This window comes from Cupressus sempervirens, chromosome 3 (genome assembly GCF_028749045.1).
Source record: "Cupressus sempervirens isolate cs-2001-9-10 chromosome 3, ASM2874904v1, whole genome shotgun sequence".
Lineage (NCBI taxonomy): Eukaryota > Viridiplantae > Streptophyta > Pinopsida > Cupressales > Cupressaceae > Cupressus > Cupressus sempervirens.
The window spans coordinates 14,403,805-14,424,427 of record NC_143120.1 but is presented as its reverse complement, the minus strand read 5'-3'; the positions used below and the strand labels follow the sequence as shown (position 1 = coordinate 14,424,427).

The following is a 20,623-nucleotide window of genomic DNA, read 5'->3' as shown; positions in this document are numbered from 1 at the left end:
ATCTTTTTGACTTTACAAAAAGTGACTTTTAGTCAAAATTGGACCTTTTGGATGCAATTACACGTAAGACATTTCGTGTGATCGTGTCGTGCGAATGGAAATGAAAGATGAGATTGATGAAAACGGACGGAAAATGGGATTACATGCATGTGTGGATGACGAATGGGATGAAAAACATGTAATCAAATTTCATAGAGTGAGAGATGAAGTGTTGTGACATGGAAATGGAAAGTGGAGTGAAGTGAAACATGCTCAAGTTCTTGGGAAAGAACTTGCAATTTCTTCCAAATGGAGAAAAAACCGAAATGCAAACAAGCAAAACATAAAAACAAACACAAAATAAACACATGCTTTTGGCAAAATACTCAAACATGTCAACAAAGAAACCACTTCAATATGCAAATTCGAATTTGGAGTTTGGGGAAATTCCAAAAGTGTGAAAATGAGAGTTTTCATCCTTTTTAAAGGCAAAATGCACTTTTCATGGCATATATATGGACAAATGGGCAATTTCAAGCTAAAATATGCATGAAAATAGCAAGATTAGCACAAATTAAATAGCAAGAAAGAAAGAGTCCACTTGTATGAAAATTAAATGCCAAAAATGAAGGAAAAGATGCTCTAAAATAACAAGTTTTATAGTCTTAAGACCAATTCTCCCTTAAATCCGGATTTTCAAACAACCTTTTGACTTTTTCCGCACTTGTATGTAATGGACATTCAATGGTCGGATTTGACATGAAAGTGCCAAATAAATGGTCTCTAAAGACAATATCATGCATTTAAAACTCAAAAACAATCCCTTTTTATCAAAGGTATGGGCTGGAAATGCATTTTTTTGAGTTTTTTGAACAAAAATATGACTTTTTTATTCAAAAATCTGGGTCGTTTTTGCAAAAACGTGACTAAAAAATACATGTTTTAAAGTGATTTTTGACTTGTGAATGCAAAAACGACTTCCCCAAATGGATATACATGGATCAAAATGCAAAAAAGTGGCTTCAAAACGCAAAAAAGTGGATTAAAACCCCAATTTTCTGGGCATTTTAAGCAAAAACGTGTTTCTTCAAGCAAAAAAAAGTGATCTTTCAAACAAAACGATTTGATGTTTAAACACAAAAATGGTGATCACTATGTGATGTAATCAAAAAATAGGACCAAAACGATTTGATTCCATACAAAAATGTGATCAAACTTTGAAGAGTTATGGAGTTTTATGCAAAAAATGTGCCCTAGATTAAGAGTTTCAAACACATTTTTGGGTGCAATAACTTGATTTTTGATGAGGGCAAAATGATCACCTCTTCAAAACATGATGAATGCAACTGATTTCATTCAAATCCATGGAGAAAATCAAAAGTTATGATCAAAATAGGAGGTTTTTGGAGCAAAAACATATTTTTTTCACATAATAGGACATTTTTGTGTTCATTGCATATTTTAAAACATGTTGGAAGGCAAAAGAGGACCTTTTTATGCAATTGCATGTTTTAAAATATGTCTTTGATTATAATCTCACCTTTTGAAGCCCATTACATATTTTAAAATGTGCAAGTCTCCAAAATCTCACTTTTTGGAGTCACTTACATATTTTATAAACATATCTCACCTTTTTCATGCACAAGCATGAAAACTCAACTTTTCATGTCATTGCATCAAAAAGGTCCACTTTTAGAAGCTTTTGATGTAATGACTTGAAAAAGGTCTTCAAAATGAATTTTTATATGCATTAGCATGAAAAGTTTCGACTTTTCATAGTTTTTTACATGCATATGCATATAAAATGTCCACTTTTAGACTTTTAAGTTATGCATTTCACTTATTTTTATAAAAATGTCAACAATATGGGTCAAAAATAATATTTATGTATTATATTAATCAATATAAGTCATAAACATTAAGTTAAAGTGACATTTATATAAGTATTTGATTTAAAAATCAAAAATTTAAAAAGTAACTATATAGTTCTATAGTCATTAAGTGAAAAATTAAAAAGTAACTCAACTTAAAATTATAACATAAAGTGCACTATAGTCACTTTAAATTATAAATTTAAATAAAAAGTAACTTCAAAACATAACAAAAAGTGAATAAAATGTTATATTTTCAAAAAGTGAATGTTAAAATGAAAATATAACATCATTTTTTTAATTCGTGCTGTTGCACCTAAAATGTCCACTTTTGAGGCACTAAAATGACCATATCTCTTGACTGACAACTTCGATTGACCTCTGGGTTAGACTGAATCAAAGGGGAAAACGAAAGGCATAACATGAGCAAATTCAAAGGACTAAAAACAAACAAACGCAAACTCAAAAGCAAAGAATGGACTGTGAAGGCTTCAAAAATCAAGCAAAGGCTCGACAGAAAGCAAAACAAAAACGACTTGACGAAGGCCTTTAGTAAAACAATTTGATATTCGAATTGAAATGGATCAATCGATCAACATTAACCAATTGAATATCAAATTCAAGCTTAGAGAGACACGAAACTAGCTTGGAAAAGTTTCGTGCTGTTACCAACATTTTGTGGTGACAAAATGCAGGACAATAGAACTGTCATCTCCAATCTCCTTCTGACTTGAGCTATCAATAGACGCTACTTGTAGTGCTAACTGTCTTGGTTTCTTTTTCCGTGGTTCTCCTGATGTTGCTCTAAAAGAGTCCATATGAACCAAATACGTCATGGCTGGTTTGTAGGCTTCCACCCTGTTTGTCGAAACTAATGCCCCTTTATCGTCAGCCGCTACCTAAGTACAAATTGCTTCTAGGAAAAAGGCTATGTTATGGTGTGGCATGTAAAATACCCCATGCTTCAACTCCATGAATTCTTGTAATCTCTCTGAGAGAAACTACGCCCAGTTATACACCTGTCCCCTCTCCAATCCATCATCCACAGGCAACATCCATAAAGCAATATCTGATTTGCGACTTCTGGTTGTAAGTTTTCTTTTAGTCAAGTCTATAATGCAACACTTGTAATGTCCCCATTTTTGTTGGCATCACAGTTTGAGAGATTAGCCTATTATTGTGATCCTCGTAGGCTTATTATTGCGGATAGAGGATCTTCTGTGGTAGTGGCTTGGCTTGGGGGGGGTGGTCTTATGTTCTCCACAATTCAGTAAGCTACATGTTGGTCTTCTTTTGGCTCAAATTGGACTTTGTTTGGGCTTAGTTTTTTGTGTACTTACTATCTGTGGTAAGTTGGTGTTAATCGAGATGGACCCTTTCTGTTTTTGGAAAGTGCATTTGGTCACAAGGAGAAATACTAGATATGACTCCTATTTCAGACGACATATTTAAATGATGAGTATTTTGGGAGTTACTATATTTTTAGTGGCCAAATTATTGTTAAATAATTAAATGGCTTATTATAAAGTTATAATTTAACTTTATAATTTCACTTAAGTTGAAGGTTGAGTTATCATTGGAAAGAGCCATTTATTAATTAGTTAAGCCAAGTTGAGTGAGAGAATCTAATGGAAGCTTCTAATTAATGTTGTGTGGTGAAGCTTCTTGAATAAAGTTACATTTTGGCAACAAAAGAGAATTTGGAGGTTATAGCATTTGTTGAGAAAAGCATGCTTGAATAGTTTATATGCTTTTGTTGGCTTTGTGGCTTTTCTGAGTTCTCATATTTTGTGGCCCTCGCTGAAGTATAAGGGTTTCAAGCTGGGTTGTGCCTTTGATCCATAGCTGAGGTTATTGTGGATTAAAGTTCTGAAATTATTATTAATATCTCTTGTTGTATATACTGTGGTTGGGAGATACTGAGTTTCCTTCTGAGTTTGTCTTGCAATTTGCTGCTGAAGTAAATTGTAATTGCTTCTTGGACTGTGATTTTGTCATTTCTCCTACTGTTTTCTACTGTGACTAAGGAGAAAATTAGAGTTGTGCTTATTGATTGGTTTAAAGGAAATTTGCATGCAAATTGAACAACAGTGCTCAAGTCTGGAGAGTTGTTCTGAAGATCATTACCTGGTATTCAAAGGACAAGTAATAATCAAATTCTGGAAGTTGCATTACAATTCAAAGAGGTGAATCTGGGAAATTTTCTGATTGTCATCTGCACATGTATATTGGGGCTGAATTTCATTATCACAAGTCTGCTACTGATTTGTGCGACTAGTATTTATGTGCTAGAGCTGCAACTAATGTGGGAGATAGGTGTGGCATTATTTAAAACCTGCAAATCATTACAGAACCTTGCATTCACTTCCAGATTGCCCTTGGGTATTGAAAGACTGTTCATGCACAACCAGGTTCCACATTGTTTATCATTAATTAATGTTGATTCTAGTATAAATAAATCAAACTTCGCTTTGAGCAAATAAAGATTATCATTTCTTGAACTTAATACGTTAGCATTGCACATTTTATTTATTTGCATTCAAAAGGTATTAATATATACAGTAGCAATCTATGTTCTGGTTCTTTTTCAACAGCTATAAGTATGTTTGCCAAGTGTTTGGTTAAATGCCAAATCTCTGATTAATAAAAAAAATTGATGTCGTTTACGTATAACCAAGTCGGGGTTTTTACAACTCCATTCTTCATTAGCTATAAGGATTTTCTTTAGGCCCCGACTATTCTCCTTGCCGAGGATGCTCTCCCATTCCTGTTTTGTGAGGTCATTTTTGCACATTAACCCTAACCACTTCTTTTTTTCTTCCATTGTCATTAGAGTTTTTGTCAGTTCCTGTCCTCGGTTAGGGATACGAAAAACCTTATTGAATTGAATTATAGATTTATGAGCTTTCTTATTATAACCAACCAACATGCTCCTTAATATAGATTCAAACTCCTTTAAATTAAAACTGGGCATAAAAATGATTTTGTTTACCTCGGCTCTACCTAGTGCTTCTTTCAATAGATGGTTGTCTTCAGCATTTTCCCACTAGTTGCGACATTCACTTCCCACTACACTTTCAAAAGTGACATTAGCAGTAGTGGTTTTTTCTGCAATTTTTCCATTGTTACTAGAAATCTTCACCACCTTCCTAGCCTATAGGACTGGCTTTTGCTTTGAATCAATAATCTAACCTTTGCTTGGATTTCCAACGCTTATCTTTACCATCTTGTAATTGTTTGTGAACACCTTATCTGCATTTCTCTCTATATTTCTTACCACGTGTCCAATTCATTCAGTTTTTTCATGTTACATCCCAAATTCTTACTCTTTTAAAATAACCTTATAGTCATATTATTTTTCATGTGAATGGCAATTGGATTGTTAAAACAATCAAATGTTATGATCTTGTGAAATGGAAATTATGGTTAACCATTTTGATTCACGTGAAAATGAGTTGTTAGTTGTTCGTTGCTATTTCAATTGAAAATGAATGCTTATATTTTTTGATAAATATTAGTGGTAATGGTAGTTAGCCGTTGTGACAATTATGAGTTATTTTTGTTTTTAGCTATCCTGATTTAAAATAGAGGAATATGTTATTATTGTGGAAATATTCTTTTGGATGCAGGAGTAGACGAAGTGGGGAAGCATTGCTAAATGGGATTTACGGAATGGGGCACCAAAACAAAAGGTCCATTGACAGATTATCAAGTATGAGTTCTAACCACCTTGATGAAGGATTTAACGACTAGGCAACATAGAATATAGCTTGGACAATCATGAGCTATCCGGTCAGTTCTTGATGCAAGAAAACATTTAAACAATTATTGAAAAGGGAGATGTTACCTTCTCTTTATTTTTGTGGCATTAAGTTATCGACAAATGTAAATCTATATATATTAACACCATGATATTTTAACACCTATAACTGCACCTACATGTATCGACATACATAGGTACATATGTGTGTATAAAATAATATATTGAAAGGAAAAGAATCACATGATATATATCATATTTGATATATATATCAACCTTGAGTAAGTATATTTTTATGTCTTTTGTCGTCTCCATGACGTTGAGCAAATTGCCACCTTCATATCAACCTTAATCTTTTTTCGAAATTCTTTTAAAGATTTTTGAAGAGTTACTAATGAGAGATGGATGATCATGCTACGTCACTCCCTTTCTTGTAACTGAGGGAGCGTGCACAGATATATTTGAATATTTACGTTGCCAATGCAGAACTCTCTCTCTTGTGCACTCCTCTTTTCATAAGTAAAAGACTCTGAGTTCTTAGTATAGAATCCATCATACGGATGTTGCTATATAATCATTCTTGTTGCACATACCACACCCCCAAGCTACTAATTAGCAACAATGATTGTTTACAGTTCAAAAAAAAAATCGTGTGATTGAAGCTTGTGGTGACATGCCGCAATCATTGAATGCGAATATCAATTCTCAAGTCATGCTACCATATGCCCAAGTTTTACTTTCACATGTACTCTGTCTTTTTCTAGTTATTTCCAAGATGGTTATATTTGATGTTAGTGTATGATCGTAATGTTATCTTGCATCCACGATTCATGGATAAGCAATATTGGCTTTATCTGAAGGCTTTGTATAACGATTCAGAGAGCATAAAAAAGCCTATTTTATTTCCATTCATATTTTTTTCTTTTCATGTACATTGGGTGGTGGATATCATACAAACCCACGCAATCATAATTAGTTGACATTCTTTTTACCTTCTCCTGATTTCTTAGCAATCACAACCCAAGATGCATATCGTGTACAACATATATAGAGCTAGTTCTTATATAATTCATGAGACATCAATCTTACTTGTACAGTAGTATAATCCATATGCCATTGAGACAAGAATCAAACTTGAGTAAGTAATTCTGATTGATATGTTGAAATGCATTGTACACATAGAAATCTCCTAGGATACACCCTAGACCAGGAAAGTCAAGCATGAATGGGTGGGGAGAAGTGTCCCTGCAAGAATAACTTAAAATGTTAGTAACAAGAATAAATGAATAACTTAAATTGCATATATTGGGTCAGCTCATGATTGTCCAAATATATGTATTTTCCAGTTGTCAAGTTGAGCAGTGGGTGATCAGGCTTATACACTACCCATCTAAATTCTTGGCCAAGGTAGGTTAGAGGTATGCTTGCCGCCTAAGTCACAAGGTTCGAATTTGAATTCGAGTTCTACAACTATAAAATTCAAATAAAGTTCAGGAAGAGGAAAAATTCAGAGGAAAAAATCGAATTAAATTCACCTTGTATAATATTATTTAAATTATATATTAATATTTTATAATATTTTCTTATTTATTAACTTTTAATAAGAATTTATAAAAATAAGAGAAAATAGTATTAAATAATTATAAAAATATTTTATTTCTTAACAATTCAATATAATCAAAATTACAATTTAAAACTAGTACCTTTTAAAACTATATTATTTAACATTATTTTAATAGAATTTATTTTAAACTATTTGATAAAATAGTTAAAAAAATATATCTAATCAATTATTATTCTAAAATTTTAAAATAAAAATCCTATTATTAAAAAATATATATATATTTTTTAAACTTCTACAATGTTTCATTTACAATTTAAAACAAATGTTACATTTTAAATGTGACCATATTATATAGAAAAACATTAAATATGGCCATATTACAAAGAAAAATATCATACCAAATTCATACTCATACAATGAAATACCTTTTAAAATTAACATTATGGAAAATAAAGAAGACATTTTAAATATGACCTCGTCAAAATGAAAACCATGGAAAATAAAGAGTACATTTAAAATGTGACCTAGTCACTTTATCAAGAGTGACTTTCAATATTGAACAATAGAAAATAATGGTGCTGCCCAACAGATGGATGATATTAGTCTGCAGATAAAACGATGCTCCTCTCCTCACGCTAATAGAAAACAAACGATGATGGTAGACGATTCTCCCTCTATTACACCTGCAATACACCGCATTGTTTTTGCCTTTTCTGCACCTGCATACACCAATTGTAGTTCCATGCGTTTAAGGGCCCTACTCAGAAGCCCTAAAATTGAACGATAGAAGATGAAAACAAGAATTTCTAAGTATTCATGGCAACAGGAAAAAGTCCTTGTTTTTGCGGTTGAATAACTGTGAATATTTTAGAAAAAAATAATATTCGAAAATATCTGAATTTGATCCTTCAAATCTGTCGAACACTGTGACTTAGCTTGCCATAATTGATCACTAGAGGTTAGAGCACTAGCTGACAAAGGAGAGATTGATAGAGGATATTCACTGCTTTGTCAGTTGCTTAACTGACACTCTAACACTGGAATGCTAAGATGACAGGACCATGGTGCCCTAAGCCTAACCCTGGGGTAGGGAGGGTTTTTCTTGTAAGAGATTGTGTGGGAATAAGTTAAGGTCCGCAGTTGGGAGGTTAAGCCTATGCCAATGCTTCTCCTCTTCACCAGATTGCAAGGTTTGCACAACACATTAACAATTATCGACACTTGTATGACTCTTGATTTTATGTACGTTCCCTCGTCTTATTTTAATTTTATTCCCTGAAATGTATATATATATAATTGTGTTCATAATAGTATCAAATGATTATGGTAGAAATTAGTTATGGAAGTTATATTAGTTTCTTTTCATGTAACTAGGAAAGGATTGCTTCTTAACTATTGTTTACATGTTCTTGTACATTGAACTCAATTTTTCTTTCTAAATGAAGTAACCAATATAACTTCCTTATGTCATTTTGTTATGAAGGATAGACTATCTCTAGAATTCGATCCTTATTTTATAGCACATAAGATGATATGTTACATATGGTATTAGAGCGCTAGGTTCAACTTTGAACCTTGGGCTCATCACTTAACCACTAGACAAAAAATCTGAAACTCAGATCTATATGTTAGCAAGATGTAAATCCGGAAGACTCCTCGCAAGAAACCCCAACAACCCATATTCTTTTATTTAATTAAGAACATTCTGAAGCATGTTATTCCTATTGCTCCATGCCCCAGGATGATGAAACCCTAGCATAAGCTTTGCAATGAATAAAGAAGGAAAGGGTTAGATGGACTCCTGCTAGGAAGGCAATGCTGAGAAATAAACTTGTTGAGGCATGAAATGCCCAAAAGACTGATCCTCTCATGATTTATCACAAAACATGTACAGGGCAGGATAAGCCCAAGATTGAAACTAAACAAAATACTTGAGAATAGGGTATCTGAATTTTAATTCATATTCCCTTTTGTAGTGTCCTCAGAAGAGGAGATTTTTGTAAATAAAATTTGTTATAGTTGTAACTAGCAATTTTGATGAATTCAATAAAATAAGCAATTAGCAAACATCTCTATTGTCTTTGTACTTTTTTTAACAATCATATATACATCTAAGTGCAAACATGATATTGATTTAAGAAATTTATTTTTATTACAAGTGATCCGAATTATGATTCTGGATTACAACACTTGGTGTGATACCTACGATATTGTTAATTCTAATACGAATAGTACAATTTCAATACAACAGATTATGCAAGCCAAAAGTAGTTCATTTCATTGACAACTCAAGTTTATACAATGTTTGATGAATATGAAGGGCCACCAACATCCCTTCAAAAAAGAAATGAACAATTAACATAATTTTTATTGCATAATAAAATATTAAAACTATGAAAACTATTTAAAAACTATTTCAAATCTTATGTCTGTTGACTTGGTGGTCAGCACCTCCTTCGAGGTTCGTGACATGGTTTAACCACCTCCCATGGATCTGGTAAGTTTGGTGTTTGTGACATTCGTTGATAGCTTGAGCTTTTGGTGCAACGACAAACATACCAACAATTGGTATCAAAGCCTTGGGTCACAGGTTCGAATCTCAAGAGGTCTCCTTCATTCAGTCGGTGTAGAACCCTCAATTGGTGCTAAGGGGGAGATTGTTGACTTGGTGGTCAGCACCTCCTTGGGGTTCGTGACATGGCTTAACCACCTCTCGTGGATCTGGTAAGTCTGTGTTTGTGACGTTCATTGATAGCTCGAGCTTTTGGTGCAACGACAAACATACCAACAATGTTTACTTGTAGAAGTCATAACTTTCAGCACATAGCTCGAAAATGTACACTGCTTACACCATTGGAAAGGTAATCAAATTCTCTATCTCCATTCAATGCCTAAAAATGCTCCGAAGGCCTCCAAAAATGCAAAATACTAAAGTATCGAAAATACTAGAAAAATAGATTTCGGTATTTCCCATTTCTGCTTTTGTCGGCCTCCTCTGGATCATAATGAATCATGTTCTGATCAATAGGAGACTTTAAAAAAAATAGGAAACATAAATAGCAATGGGAACACCATAGATAATGAAGTGACAATGAAGTCAACCCACAGATTCCCTCAGATCTATTGCTACAAGTTTTGCAAGACATGCAAACAAAGCTGGAACACATGGAAAAGAAAATGAATGATTTGGTAGCCCAGATCGGGCAAGGTTAAGAGGAGACACATTCCTCCCTTCCACCTAGAACTGAACCTGAAAATTTTGATCACAGCAAAAGGGGTACTCAAGCTTCACCCACCCAAACTGAGAAACAAAAAAAACTAGAAATAGTTAGTGACTTGTCCTCAGATATTAAAAAGATCAAATCACCTAGGTTCCCGAGCTCCAAATTTGAGGAGGATGCAGAGACCTGGCTAACCAAAATGGGACAATACTTTGAAATTAGGAGTTTTTCCAAAACTTCCAAGGCAATGTGGGGAACCACCTTTCAAGTGAAGCAACTACTTGGTGGGGAAACACTAAGAACTCAACATTAAGACAACTGAAGTTACATGGGACCAAATTGTCTCCATCTTTAAGAACCGATGGTTACTCCAGACCTTCTACAATCAGAAATTGTTAGACTTTCTAAACCTTAAGCAAGGGGTTATGACTGTACACAAGTACTGGGAAAAGTTCACTCAACTGCTGAAGTATGTACCCCCATACTAGCAAGAAAATAACCTAAAAGTTAGAAAGTTCATTATGGAATTAAACAATAGGATTTGGGGAGCAATGGATGTCCTTGCTCCACGAACTATGGAGGAAGCTCTTGAGAAAGTTGTCCATCAGGAGCACAAAATAAAAAGGGATGACTCTATCTAGGATAATAAGAGGAAAACTAGTTGGAACACAGAAGGATCAGATTCAAGGCCACCCAAAAAACATTTTAAGAACTTCAAGCCCAATAAACTAGAACCCAAGGGAAATGGGGGCAAAGAGTTCAAGAGTAACACCCACTATAACAGGGGTAATAAAGGAAATGAAAAGAAAGGACCCCATTAGGTCTGTGAGGCAAACTTGCTATTTGTAGCAAGTCTAATTATGGGTGATTGATATTTTTGAGAGAGCAGTGGTGGCTCAGTTGATCGGTCGTCATCTGTAGTTGATTGTGCATATTATTCATGGAGTTCATATTTTATTAAGTTATTAATGAGGCTTTCATTATTATAAGGCACATTATATTATCTCATCTTATAAATTGCAATTGTGAAGATGAAGCCTCTTAAGTGAGAAGTGTGAAGAAGAAGTTAATTTGCATGATTGGCATTCAACCAATGCCAACCTACCTATATATTTCATATTGTACATGTATTTGGGGACTGCTCATACGTTATCTTGTACACATTGCACACATTGTTCATCTAGATAGAAATACAATATTTTGCAAACAAAAATAATAATAGTATTGATTTGTTGAAATAAAACCACCAAAAGCTCTTGCATTAATTTTACCAAATCCTCCAAACCTTTTGGGTCAGTATTTCAAAGTAATTGGAAGAAACTCTACCAAATCCTCCAATTAGATGCATGAGAATGGTAAATCATCTCTTCAGACCCATCCTCCAAACCTTTTGGGTCAGTATTTCAAAGTAATTGGGTAAAACTGTACCAAATCCTCCAATTAGATGCATGTGAATGGTAAATCGTCTCTTCAGACCCTATTTTAGAAATCACCTTGCAGCATTTCTTGAAGACATCTCAATTTACAGTATAAGGAAAGCATAGACTTTTGACATTTAGAAATAGTCCGAAATCTCCATCTGCATGCTAAACTTTATGCCGATTTCCCAGATCTTTTCATTTTCAAACAGGCAGTGGAATATGTTTGGAGACATGGTAACAGAAAATGGATGCAAATGAGAAGAAATAAATACCTCGAGTCCAGGAGTGTATCTACCTTGAGGTGTTGCTGAGTACAAGCCCAAGCATGTGAAGACTGTAGTAGGGAAATTTTCAAAAAGCATTAGATCATTCGTAGTGTTAGAACATAAAATAACAAAAGGGCCAATGAACTGAAGCAAAATACAACTTCAAGAATATGCTACTAGTATAGATAAACCTCATAAATCATAAATAGGTTATTCTCAGAAGCAATAAATACCATCCGCAAAATTCAGACCAATAGCTTTTATTGTAACTTGAACTTCCCCAATTGATGGAGAAGATAGCTCCTCTTGCACCTGAAAAATAAATTTAATGTAAAAAAAATGTGCAGAAGAAGGCAACATTTAACTTCAAGCTTTGTTCTTTATTCAAAATCCTGAAACTACTTAGCACAGATCACAACCTCTGCAATATAATGACATTGAAATAATCAGTTTTATTCCAAAATTTATTTCTGTTAAAAAATAGATGTCCTCACCAATTTAAGATCAGATATCCTCCCAGCACGTTCTGCACTGCAAAAAGAAGATTGCCAAATTGAGTTATTTGGTCATAAGAAAAGTGTGAACATCAAAATGCTGAAAATGTATGAAAAACTATGGCTTAAAGTATTAAAGGTCAAATCCAACAAGTGGATACAAATCGCTTGCAAGAAATATTTGCACAACTAGACCATTGATATATTGGATACAATTAACAAAGCATGCATTGTGTGAAGCTATATGCAAAATCTTAAATGACCATTTACATGCAAATGCTAGAGTGTTAATAATCTAAAGCCAAGGATGTATCCTTGTACAAGACATGCAGTCATATGACCAAACAAAATACATCAACACAAATAAATGTATATTTGCAACAACTGTCTTAAGAAAATGAATACAATCAATGGCCAACACCTTCTGAGTACCATGCCTAATATTCACACGTTTTCAAGGGTTCCTTTCCAACATTTTTGTAGCATTTACAAGCTTTTCTATAATTGGAATATCCAAGGAATTTTCCACCATCACACCTAGAATCAAAACTGCCCAAACCATGTTCATCCTTTCTAATATAACATCTACTGCCGAATACCCTAATGTATTTAACAGAAGCAGGTCTGCCATGCCACAATTCATAGGGGGTTTTCTTGATGTTTGTCCTTAACTGATACTTCTTTATGAATTGCCTCTACGCAAAACATATCAGATATTTTAGCCTCATTAATCAAGGTTCTTGACATTTCTTTAATTGTCTCATTTCTTCTCTCAACTAATGTCTTTTGGTACCATGTTTTTCACAATATTCATCAAATTTGTGAGAGGTACACTCACCACTTCTATCAGATCTGAGGCGCTTAAGTTTCAAACCACTTTCCTTCTCAATCATAGACCTGAAGATCTTAAACTTTAAACCTTTCAAATACTTCTTATTTGTCTTTTGAAACTGTTACGCAAGTAAATGTAGAAAAATCATCCACAAACAGTGTTGTCTGTAAATATTGTGTAGCCGACAGGGTGTTGTCATCAGTAAAGATTTTGTAGCTGACGGGTTCATGTCATCGATAAAGATTTGTAGCTGACGGATAGATTAGTATTGTTATGTAGCCGATGGACCCCTTCGGGAAGCTTCGACGGAAAATATTTATACCCCATCTGAGATCATTGTAAATCATCTTATCATCTGTATGTAATCTCTTGGCATATGCGAATAGTACAAGGAGATCTGTTGTTCTTGTCCATTGTCTATATGCATTAATTTCTTTACCCCAGTAAAGTAAACATTTGGCGCCGTTGCCCGATGGACCTGGAACAAAGGTTGGAATGAAGACTGATACCGAATCAGTTAAACAAAAATAAGAATAAGCTGAAGGACAAAGACGAAATCCGCACAACTCAAGGAAATTTAATTTTGGCGTAGCAGGCCGAACGCAAACGAAGGTTTTAGAAGATTGCCGACGGGCACCGAAGTGCTGAGGAATTGTTGGAGGAGACTCGACAGCAGGTGGAATTGGTGGAAGAAGCAAGAGACGATTTTTTGAACCTGTATTCACCAAGGGAAGAGAATCTAGATGGAAGGGAATTAACTCGCACGGCTCGGAGTGCCGAGGGAGCATGAGCGTGGAGTGAACTCTTCGTCCGTGATACACTTCCAGAATGGGAAGACCCTTCTTCACCAGAGAACACAGCTGTTGGAGATAAGACAACTGTTGGAGAGAGCGCCGGTGTGGGAGTGCAGATCGCTAGTGTGGGAGTACAGATCACCGGCGTGGGAGTGCAGATAGCCACGGTGTGGGGGTGCAAAGCCACGGTGTGGGAGTGCAAAGCGCCGATGTGGGAGTACAAAGCGTCGGTGTGGGAGTGAATAGTGCCAATGTTGCAGGACCGAACAATGCCCGTGTACAAAATCCAGTAGTGATGGCAGGACCAAAGGAAAAGTTGTCGAAGTTTGAGGGCGATGGTATGGTTGATCCAATCTGACACTGTAAAACATGCGAAACGATTTGGAGGGCAAATGGTATAACAAATACAAACGAATGGGTCCAGCAATTTCCGGCAACCCTAGGGGGTGTCGCAATTGATTGGTTTGCTGATACAGATCCCCAAAAGTTAACTAGTTGGGACAACATTAAGGAGTTTATCACAAAATTTCAACTGTTGCGCGACGACAATGAGATCGTAGTAGAGATATACAATACAAAGCAAGGGAAGAATGAAACTGTCCGAGTATACGCTAGGAAATTAAAAGACTTAATAAATAAAATGGAAAATAAGCCGGCAGATGGGCTACAAAAAGGATGGTTCGTTGAAGGTCTATGCCTAAAGTTGCGGAAGAAGATGAAGATTGTGCCGTTGTTGTCATACATTGAAGCATAAAATCGGGTGATGAACTTGGAAAGTGAGCAGAAAACAAAGAAGAAGAAGAGTAGCTCATCCGAGTCAGACGATGATGCGTCTTCGGAAGAAGAGAGCAGTGATGATGAAAATAGCAGCAAGAAGGTCTGAGCTCTCCAGAAGGACATGATCCGGATGATGAAGAAATTTAAGAACATGCAGAAAGAAACAAAGGGAAGCGAGCTATGGTGCACGGAATGTAAGGTAGAAGGTTACACAAAGGGCCCTTGTCCAAAGAACCAGTTCTACGAGATCTGCCAGATCATGGGACATTCCACAAAAGAATGCCCCTTCAACATGAAAACCAAAGGATCTCAACAAGTGTTCCTAACACAGTAGGCTTTTGCCTTTGGAGGGAGTGGGAATACAAGTACGGAGGGTGCCACGTTCGGAGGGTACAGAAATAATAGACGCGGGCAAAACAACAATGCGAACAATAACAATAATAATGGCAGCCGAAGTTGAATTCAGTATGATGCTAACGGACGGCCGATCATTCAATGCCGAGCATGTAATTTGTGGGACCACTTTGCCCGAGACTGTACAACGGAAAACACACCAAAATTATTATGTAGATGGTGTAGACTTGGTGATCATGAAGATGCCAAGTGCTCGAAGTTTGGAGTGAATCCGATCATCATTGGGACGGATGAAGAGGAGCTACTGGCAATCACACGCAAACAAGCAAAACTATACCCCAACCTGGCGGAAGAAAAGAAGAGGTTGGAGGAAGTCCGGAAGGAAATTGAGAAAGTGACATAGGCGGAGAGTGCACACTTGAGGGACACCATAGGTACCTCAACAAACAATTGCGCGGAACAGAACATTGTACAACAGATACTACGAATGGAGGTACTTGTCAAAATCAACGATTTGTTGATCAAAATGCAAGAATCATAGATTGAGTAGTCAGGGTTCAATGGGTGGGGTGGGATCCCAAAGATTTAAAATTGATAAAAGCTCTCCTTTGTGGAAGTATACAACAAGAATTGAGCAATGTGTTGAAGGGGGAGGGTATATATGGAAATGCATTTTTTGCCAAAACCAATATAGAAGCTCATATTGCTGGGTTAAACATCATTTGATAGGCCCACCAGGTCAAGGGATTAGCATGTGTGAGGGACCCCCGAAGGGACGTAAAAAGGGGTTGCTGGCTTCTCAAATAGCAGGCATGTTAAAAGAACAAGTGGCTGATAGGCTAGTGTCAAAGGCGAAAAAAGATAAATCAAAGCAAAAACCACCAACAACACCCTCTCAAAAAACCACTAGACCACATCCCTTCTTACCTACCCCGTCTATGGATGAAGATGAAATAGAAACACCCCCATCAAATAAAAGAGGTCCATTAGATAAGGCATTTGAAAATGAAAAGAGAGAAATAGCTGACATAAAGATTGGACATTGCCTCATTACGAATGGTGTTTCATTCAATCTAGTGAGATCACACTATTGGAGAGAGATGGTGCAAGCAATAAATGAAGCACCTTGTGGTTACCGAGCCTTTAGATATGAAAAGTTGAGAAACACCATATTGCATAATGACAGAAAGAATGTAGAAAACCTCCTCAAACCAATAAGAGATTCTTAGATCCAAACGGGGTTGAGCATTGTCTCTGATGGATGGAAAGATTGCGAAAACTGTCCATTAATAAATGTGACTGTTGTCTGCCCCAAGGGGGCAATGTTTTTGAGGGCGGTTGATTGTGAAGGGTGAGTAAAGGATGCAAATTTTATTATTGAACTTCTCATTTGTAAAGACCTAAACTAGCTTCTAACTGGAATGTTGAGGAAGAGACTGATTTTTTGGTATTTTGATATTTATGTTTTCTTTGTATTTTTAAATGCGACAAATATAAAAGGGAAACAAGAAATAACTTTTGCCAAGGAAAACACTACTTTCAGAATTACCATAATTATGAATACTATTTGGAAAAATCTGAATATAATATCGCTTCCACTAATTAAATACAAATTCACAATAACAAGAACTTGTTTGTATTTGCCCCACTTGATGCAACTAATTCAGTTTATCCTCCAATCCGTCGGTCTTAGGATTGATCAATCTAGCTCGAATTCCAAACGCAGAGACCCACAAAATCACTTCTTCCCTCTGATTTTGCACACCGGTCCTTTACCAACAATCCGCAGCCCCAATTATGTAAGTTGCAAGTCATATAGAACAGCTGTGACTAGTTAAGGAAAATGCTGGAGCAATAAGGAAATCACAGGCCACCAAAAGGGGCATTAGCCTCTTGTCAAGTTGATTGTCGCCCCCACAAAACATTGTAATATTGGACCCGAATGAGATCGCAATCCACAAACATAAGTTGCAAGCCCCTGTAATTATTGTATTGAACTGTAATGGGGTCATGGATCAAGGAAATGGCTTGGGACCCACTTGCCGCCCAACCTCTATAGACACGATTTGGCTCAGAGATTGCCAATTATGTAAATAAGAATCAAGACATTGTCTTGCAGAGATAAATTGTTGTCTAGTAAAGTCTCAATTTCGAACTACTTCAACACCAGTTAATTGTCCAGAATAATTCAATGATTTCTCTTCTCAAATCCACCAGAATACTACTAGCAAAGAGTTCTTCTTAGTCACAGATTAAATAGTAGGGAAAATGGGCAATTGCCAATGACAATATCATAGAACTTTTAGAATTCAGAAGAAACCCTTAGCCAAGTGCACAAGAAATTTAATATTATTCAAGATGTTCTCTCCTCAACAAAAAAGTTGTATTTATAACACAAATTGAGCCATCTAGCTTCACTTTCACACCTTCCACTTAAAAAGCAACTTTATAATATAAAGTTATAACACTTCATAATATAAAGTATGATGCTTATTAAATGTGAACTAAATCATCATTAAGTCAATAAGCGTGCCGATAAAGAGCTTCAATAGAGAATTCCAGAGAGACCAAACATCCAGAATCAGAGAACCATCCTGCCTGAACTACTCAATCCAAAAATAGCAACTGACCAAAAGAAACTTACTAAAAATAGTAAGTCCAAGAACAGCAATCTCATGACAAAGACCCCCAAATCCAGTCATCGGCTCGCGAGGGGCACGATAATGAGCTAACAAATCCACACTTTGAAGACCTACTAAATCGGGGACATTACAGTCCTCTCTCCCCAAGATTATTTGTCCTCAAGCAATTGAAGTCCGGAATGCTGTAAAATATCTTCCGGCTCCCAAGTAGCATCCTCATCTGGAAGATTTTGCCACTTAACTAAAAACTCACGAATGGTCCTCCGTCACAATTGCCTTTCTCTAGTATCAAGTATTGTTTCTAGAATCAACTCCAATCTCCCTTCATCATGCAACGGAGGCAAAACAAGAGAAGGTCTCACATGATGACCCAAAGCCCCTTTAAAGCATGAAACATGAAACACATTATGAACTTTTCTATCATCAAGCAACTGCAACTCATATGCTACCTCACCAACCCACCGCACAATCCAAAAGGGTCTATAATATCGCGGCTTAAGCTTCTTAGCTCCACTCTTCTTGAGCGTAGGCTGTCGATATGGCTGCAACATCAAGTAGACCATGTCCCCTACTTGATAAGTTCAAGTTGTTCTCTTCTGATCAGCATACTACTTTTTCTAATTTTGTGCCCTCTGTATATTATCTTTCAAAGTCCTTACTACATCTTCGCTGTCCTGTAGCAACTCCCTGGCACTCGGTACTCTACCATCACAACATAACAAATCCAAAAAACTAGGCAGATCATAACAATATAGAGCTCTGAAATGCGACATCTGTATAGTCATGTGATGAGTGGAATTGTAACAATACTCGCATAAGTGAATCCATTCTACCCATGCCTTCTGCTGAGAAGAGACATAATTCTGCAAATAACCTTCAACCCACTTGTTCACTATTTCTGTCTGGCTATCAATCTGCAGATGGTAGTTGGTGCTAGGAGTCAACTCAGTCCTACACAATCTAAAAATCTACTGCTAGAATGGCTCATAAATCTACTGTTACAGTCACTAAACCTGAAAACCTCTCTGAAAAATAATTCAGCCAACTGCACAACTGAATAGGTAGTGGTGATAGGGAAGAAATGAGCATACTTTGTGAGTCTATCTACAACCACATATATACAATGTTGCTCTTGGGCCCTAAGCAAACCCACAATGAAGTCCATGGAGATTCCCTCCCACTTCCCTTCAAGAATAGGGAGTGGCTGTAATAGACCAGTAGGGTATGTGTGTTCGTGTTTATTTTGCTGACAAACCGAACATTCTTGGACATAGTGATGAACACCATCCTTCAAGCCCTTCCATGTGAATCTCTCCCGAACCTATCTATAAGTCTTAAAAAACCCCAGATGACCAGCCATAGGAGAATCATGGAATGCCCGTAAAATCATCTTACGCACCTCTAACTCTGGAATCAGATAAATCCGCCCCTTGTAGATAATCAACTCATCTGGAACTGAATATCTGTCATCCTGAATACTACAATCCACAATACTTGTCGCCCACTGATCCTTGGCATTTCAGCTACAATTAAATGCCTCCAATCCTTTGAAATATCAGAAACTACACAAAGGTGAGGTCTCCTCGAAAGAGCATCCGGAACAATAGTTTGAGTCCCCTTGATATAGGAGATATCAAAATCATAAGACTATAGTTTGCTGACCCATTTCTACTGCCTTTCATTCAAATCTCTGTCCCAAGAAATGTCTCAAGCTATTATAATCAGTTTTAATGCAGACTTGCTACCCACCAAATACTACCTGAATTTAACCAAAGCATGCATGATAGCTAACATTTCCTTATCATAAACGCTAAAAGTTCTCTTAGGACCCCGTAATTGCCTTCTCTAGAGGCATCACAATGCAAATCAAAAGGCCTAGAAAAACCAAGTAAAGCCAATACTAGATATGAGGTTATAATAGTCTTAAACTTCTTGAAACATTCTTGTACCTGAGCTGACCACTAAAAAGCACCTTTGCGGGTCAAATTTGTAAGGGGAGCAGCATGTCATGAGAAACTGGCCACAAACCTACGGTAAAAAGCACAAAGACCAATCAACCCTCGTAACAGTGTCAGCATCTCTAGTGTAGGCCACTCTATAATAGCACGGATCTTATCTAGGTCCATACGAACTCCATCGGCATTGATAATATGTCCCACATAAAGTAACTTTGTCATACCAAGAGTACACTTGGACTCTTTGGCATACAAGGAATCCTGATCCAGAATACCCAAAACTGTATCCAGGGGAACCACATGGTCATCCCGAGTCTTACTATAAATCAGAATATTGTCAAAGAAGACCAACACAAACCTGCAGAGCTGATTGTGGAATACCCAGTTCATAGTGGACTAAAAAGTAATAGGAGCATTGGTAAGACCAAAGGGCATGACCAAGAATTCAAAATGCCCACAATGACACCTAAATGTTGTCTTCTCAATGTCCTGCTCTCTAACCCGGATTTGATGATAGCCAGATCTCAGATCAATCTTCGAAAAATACTTTGCCCCATGCAATTCATCAATGAGCTCATCAATCCATGGAATGGGATACCAGTTTTTAATGGTCCTCTTATTCAACATCCGGTAATTAATGCACATCCGGAGGGTACCATCCTTCTTCTTTACTAGAACAACTGAAGAAGCAAA

General features: G+C 36.2%; 1 protein-coding gene across 2 annotated transcripts in view; it reads right to left on the bottom strand.

Annotated features, from left to right (window-relative positions):
- LOC149564500 (uncharacterized) overlaps nucleotides 1-20,623 on the bottom strand; it is a 165,700-nt gene that overhangs the window by 93,193 nt on the left and 51,884 nt on the right. For both annotated transcript variants that reach the window (XM_089818042.1, XM_089818043.1), the window contains exons 3-5: nucleotides 12,577-12,613; nucleotides 12,316-12,394; nucleotides 12,089-12,150 (exon numbers count right to left, since the gene is read on the bottom strand). In XM_089818042.1, the coding sequence (XP_089674168.1) occupies nucleotides 12,089-12,150; nucleotides 12,316-12,394; nucleotides 12,577-12,613 (178 nt within the window). The remainder of the gene's footprint in view (nucleotides 1-12,088; nucleotides 12,151-12,315; nucleotides 12,395-12,576; nucleotides 12,614-20,623) is intronic.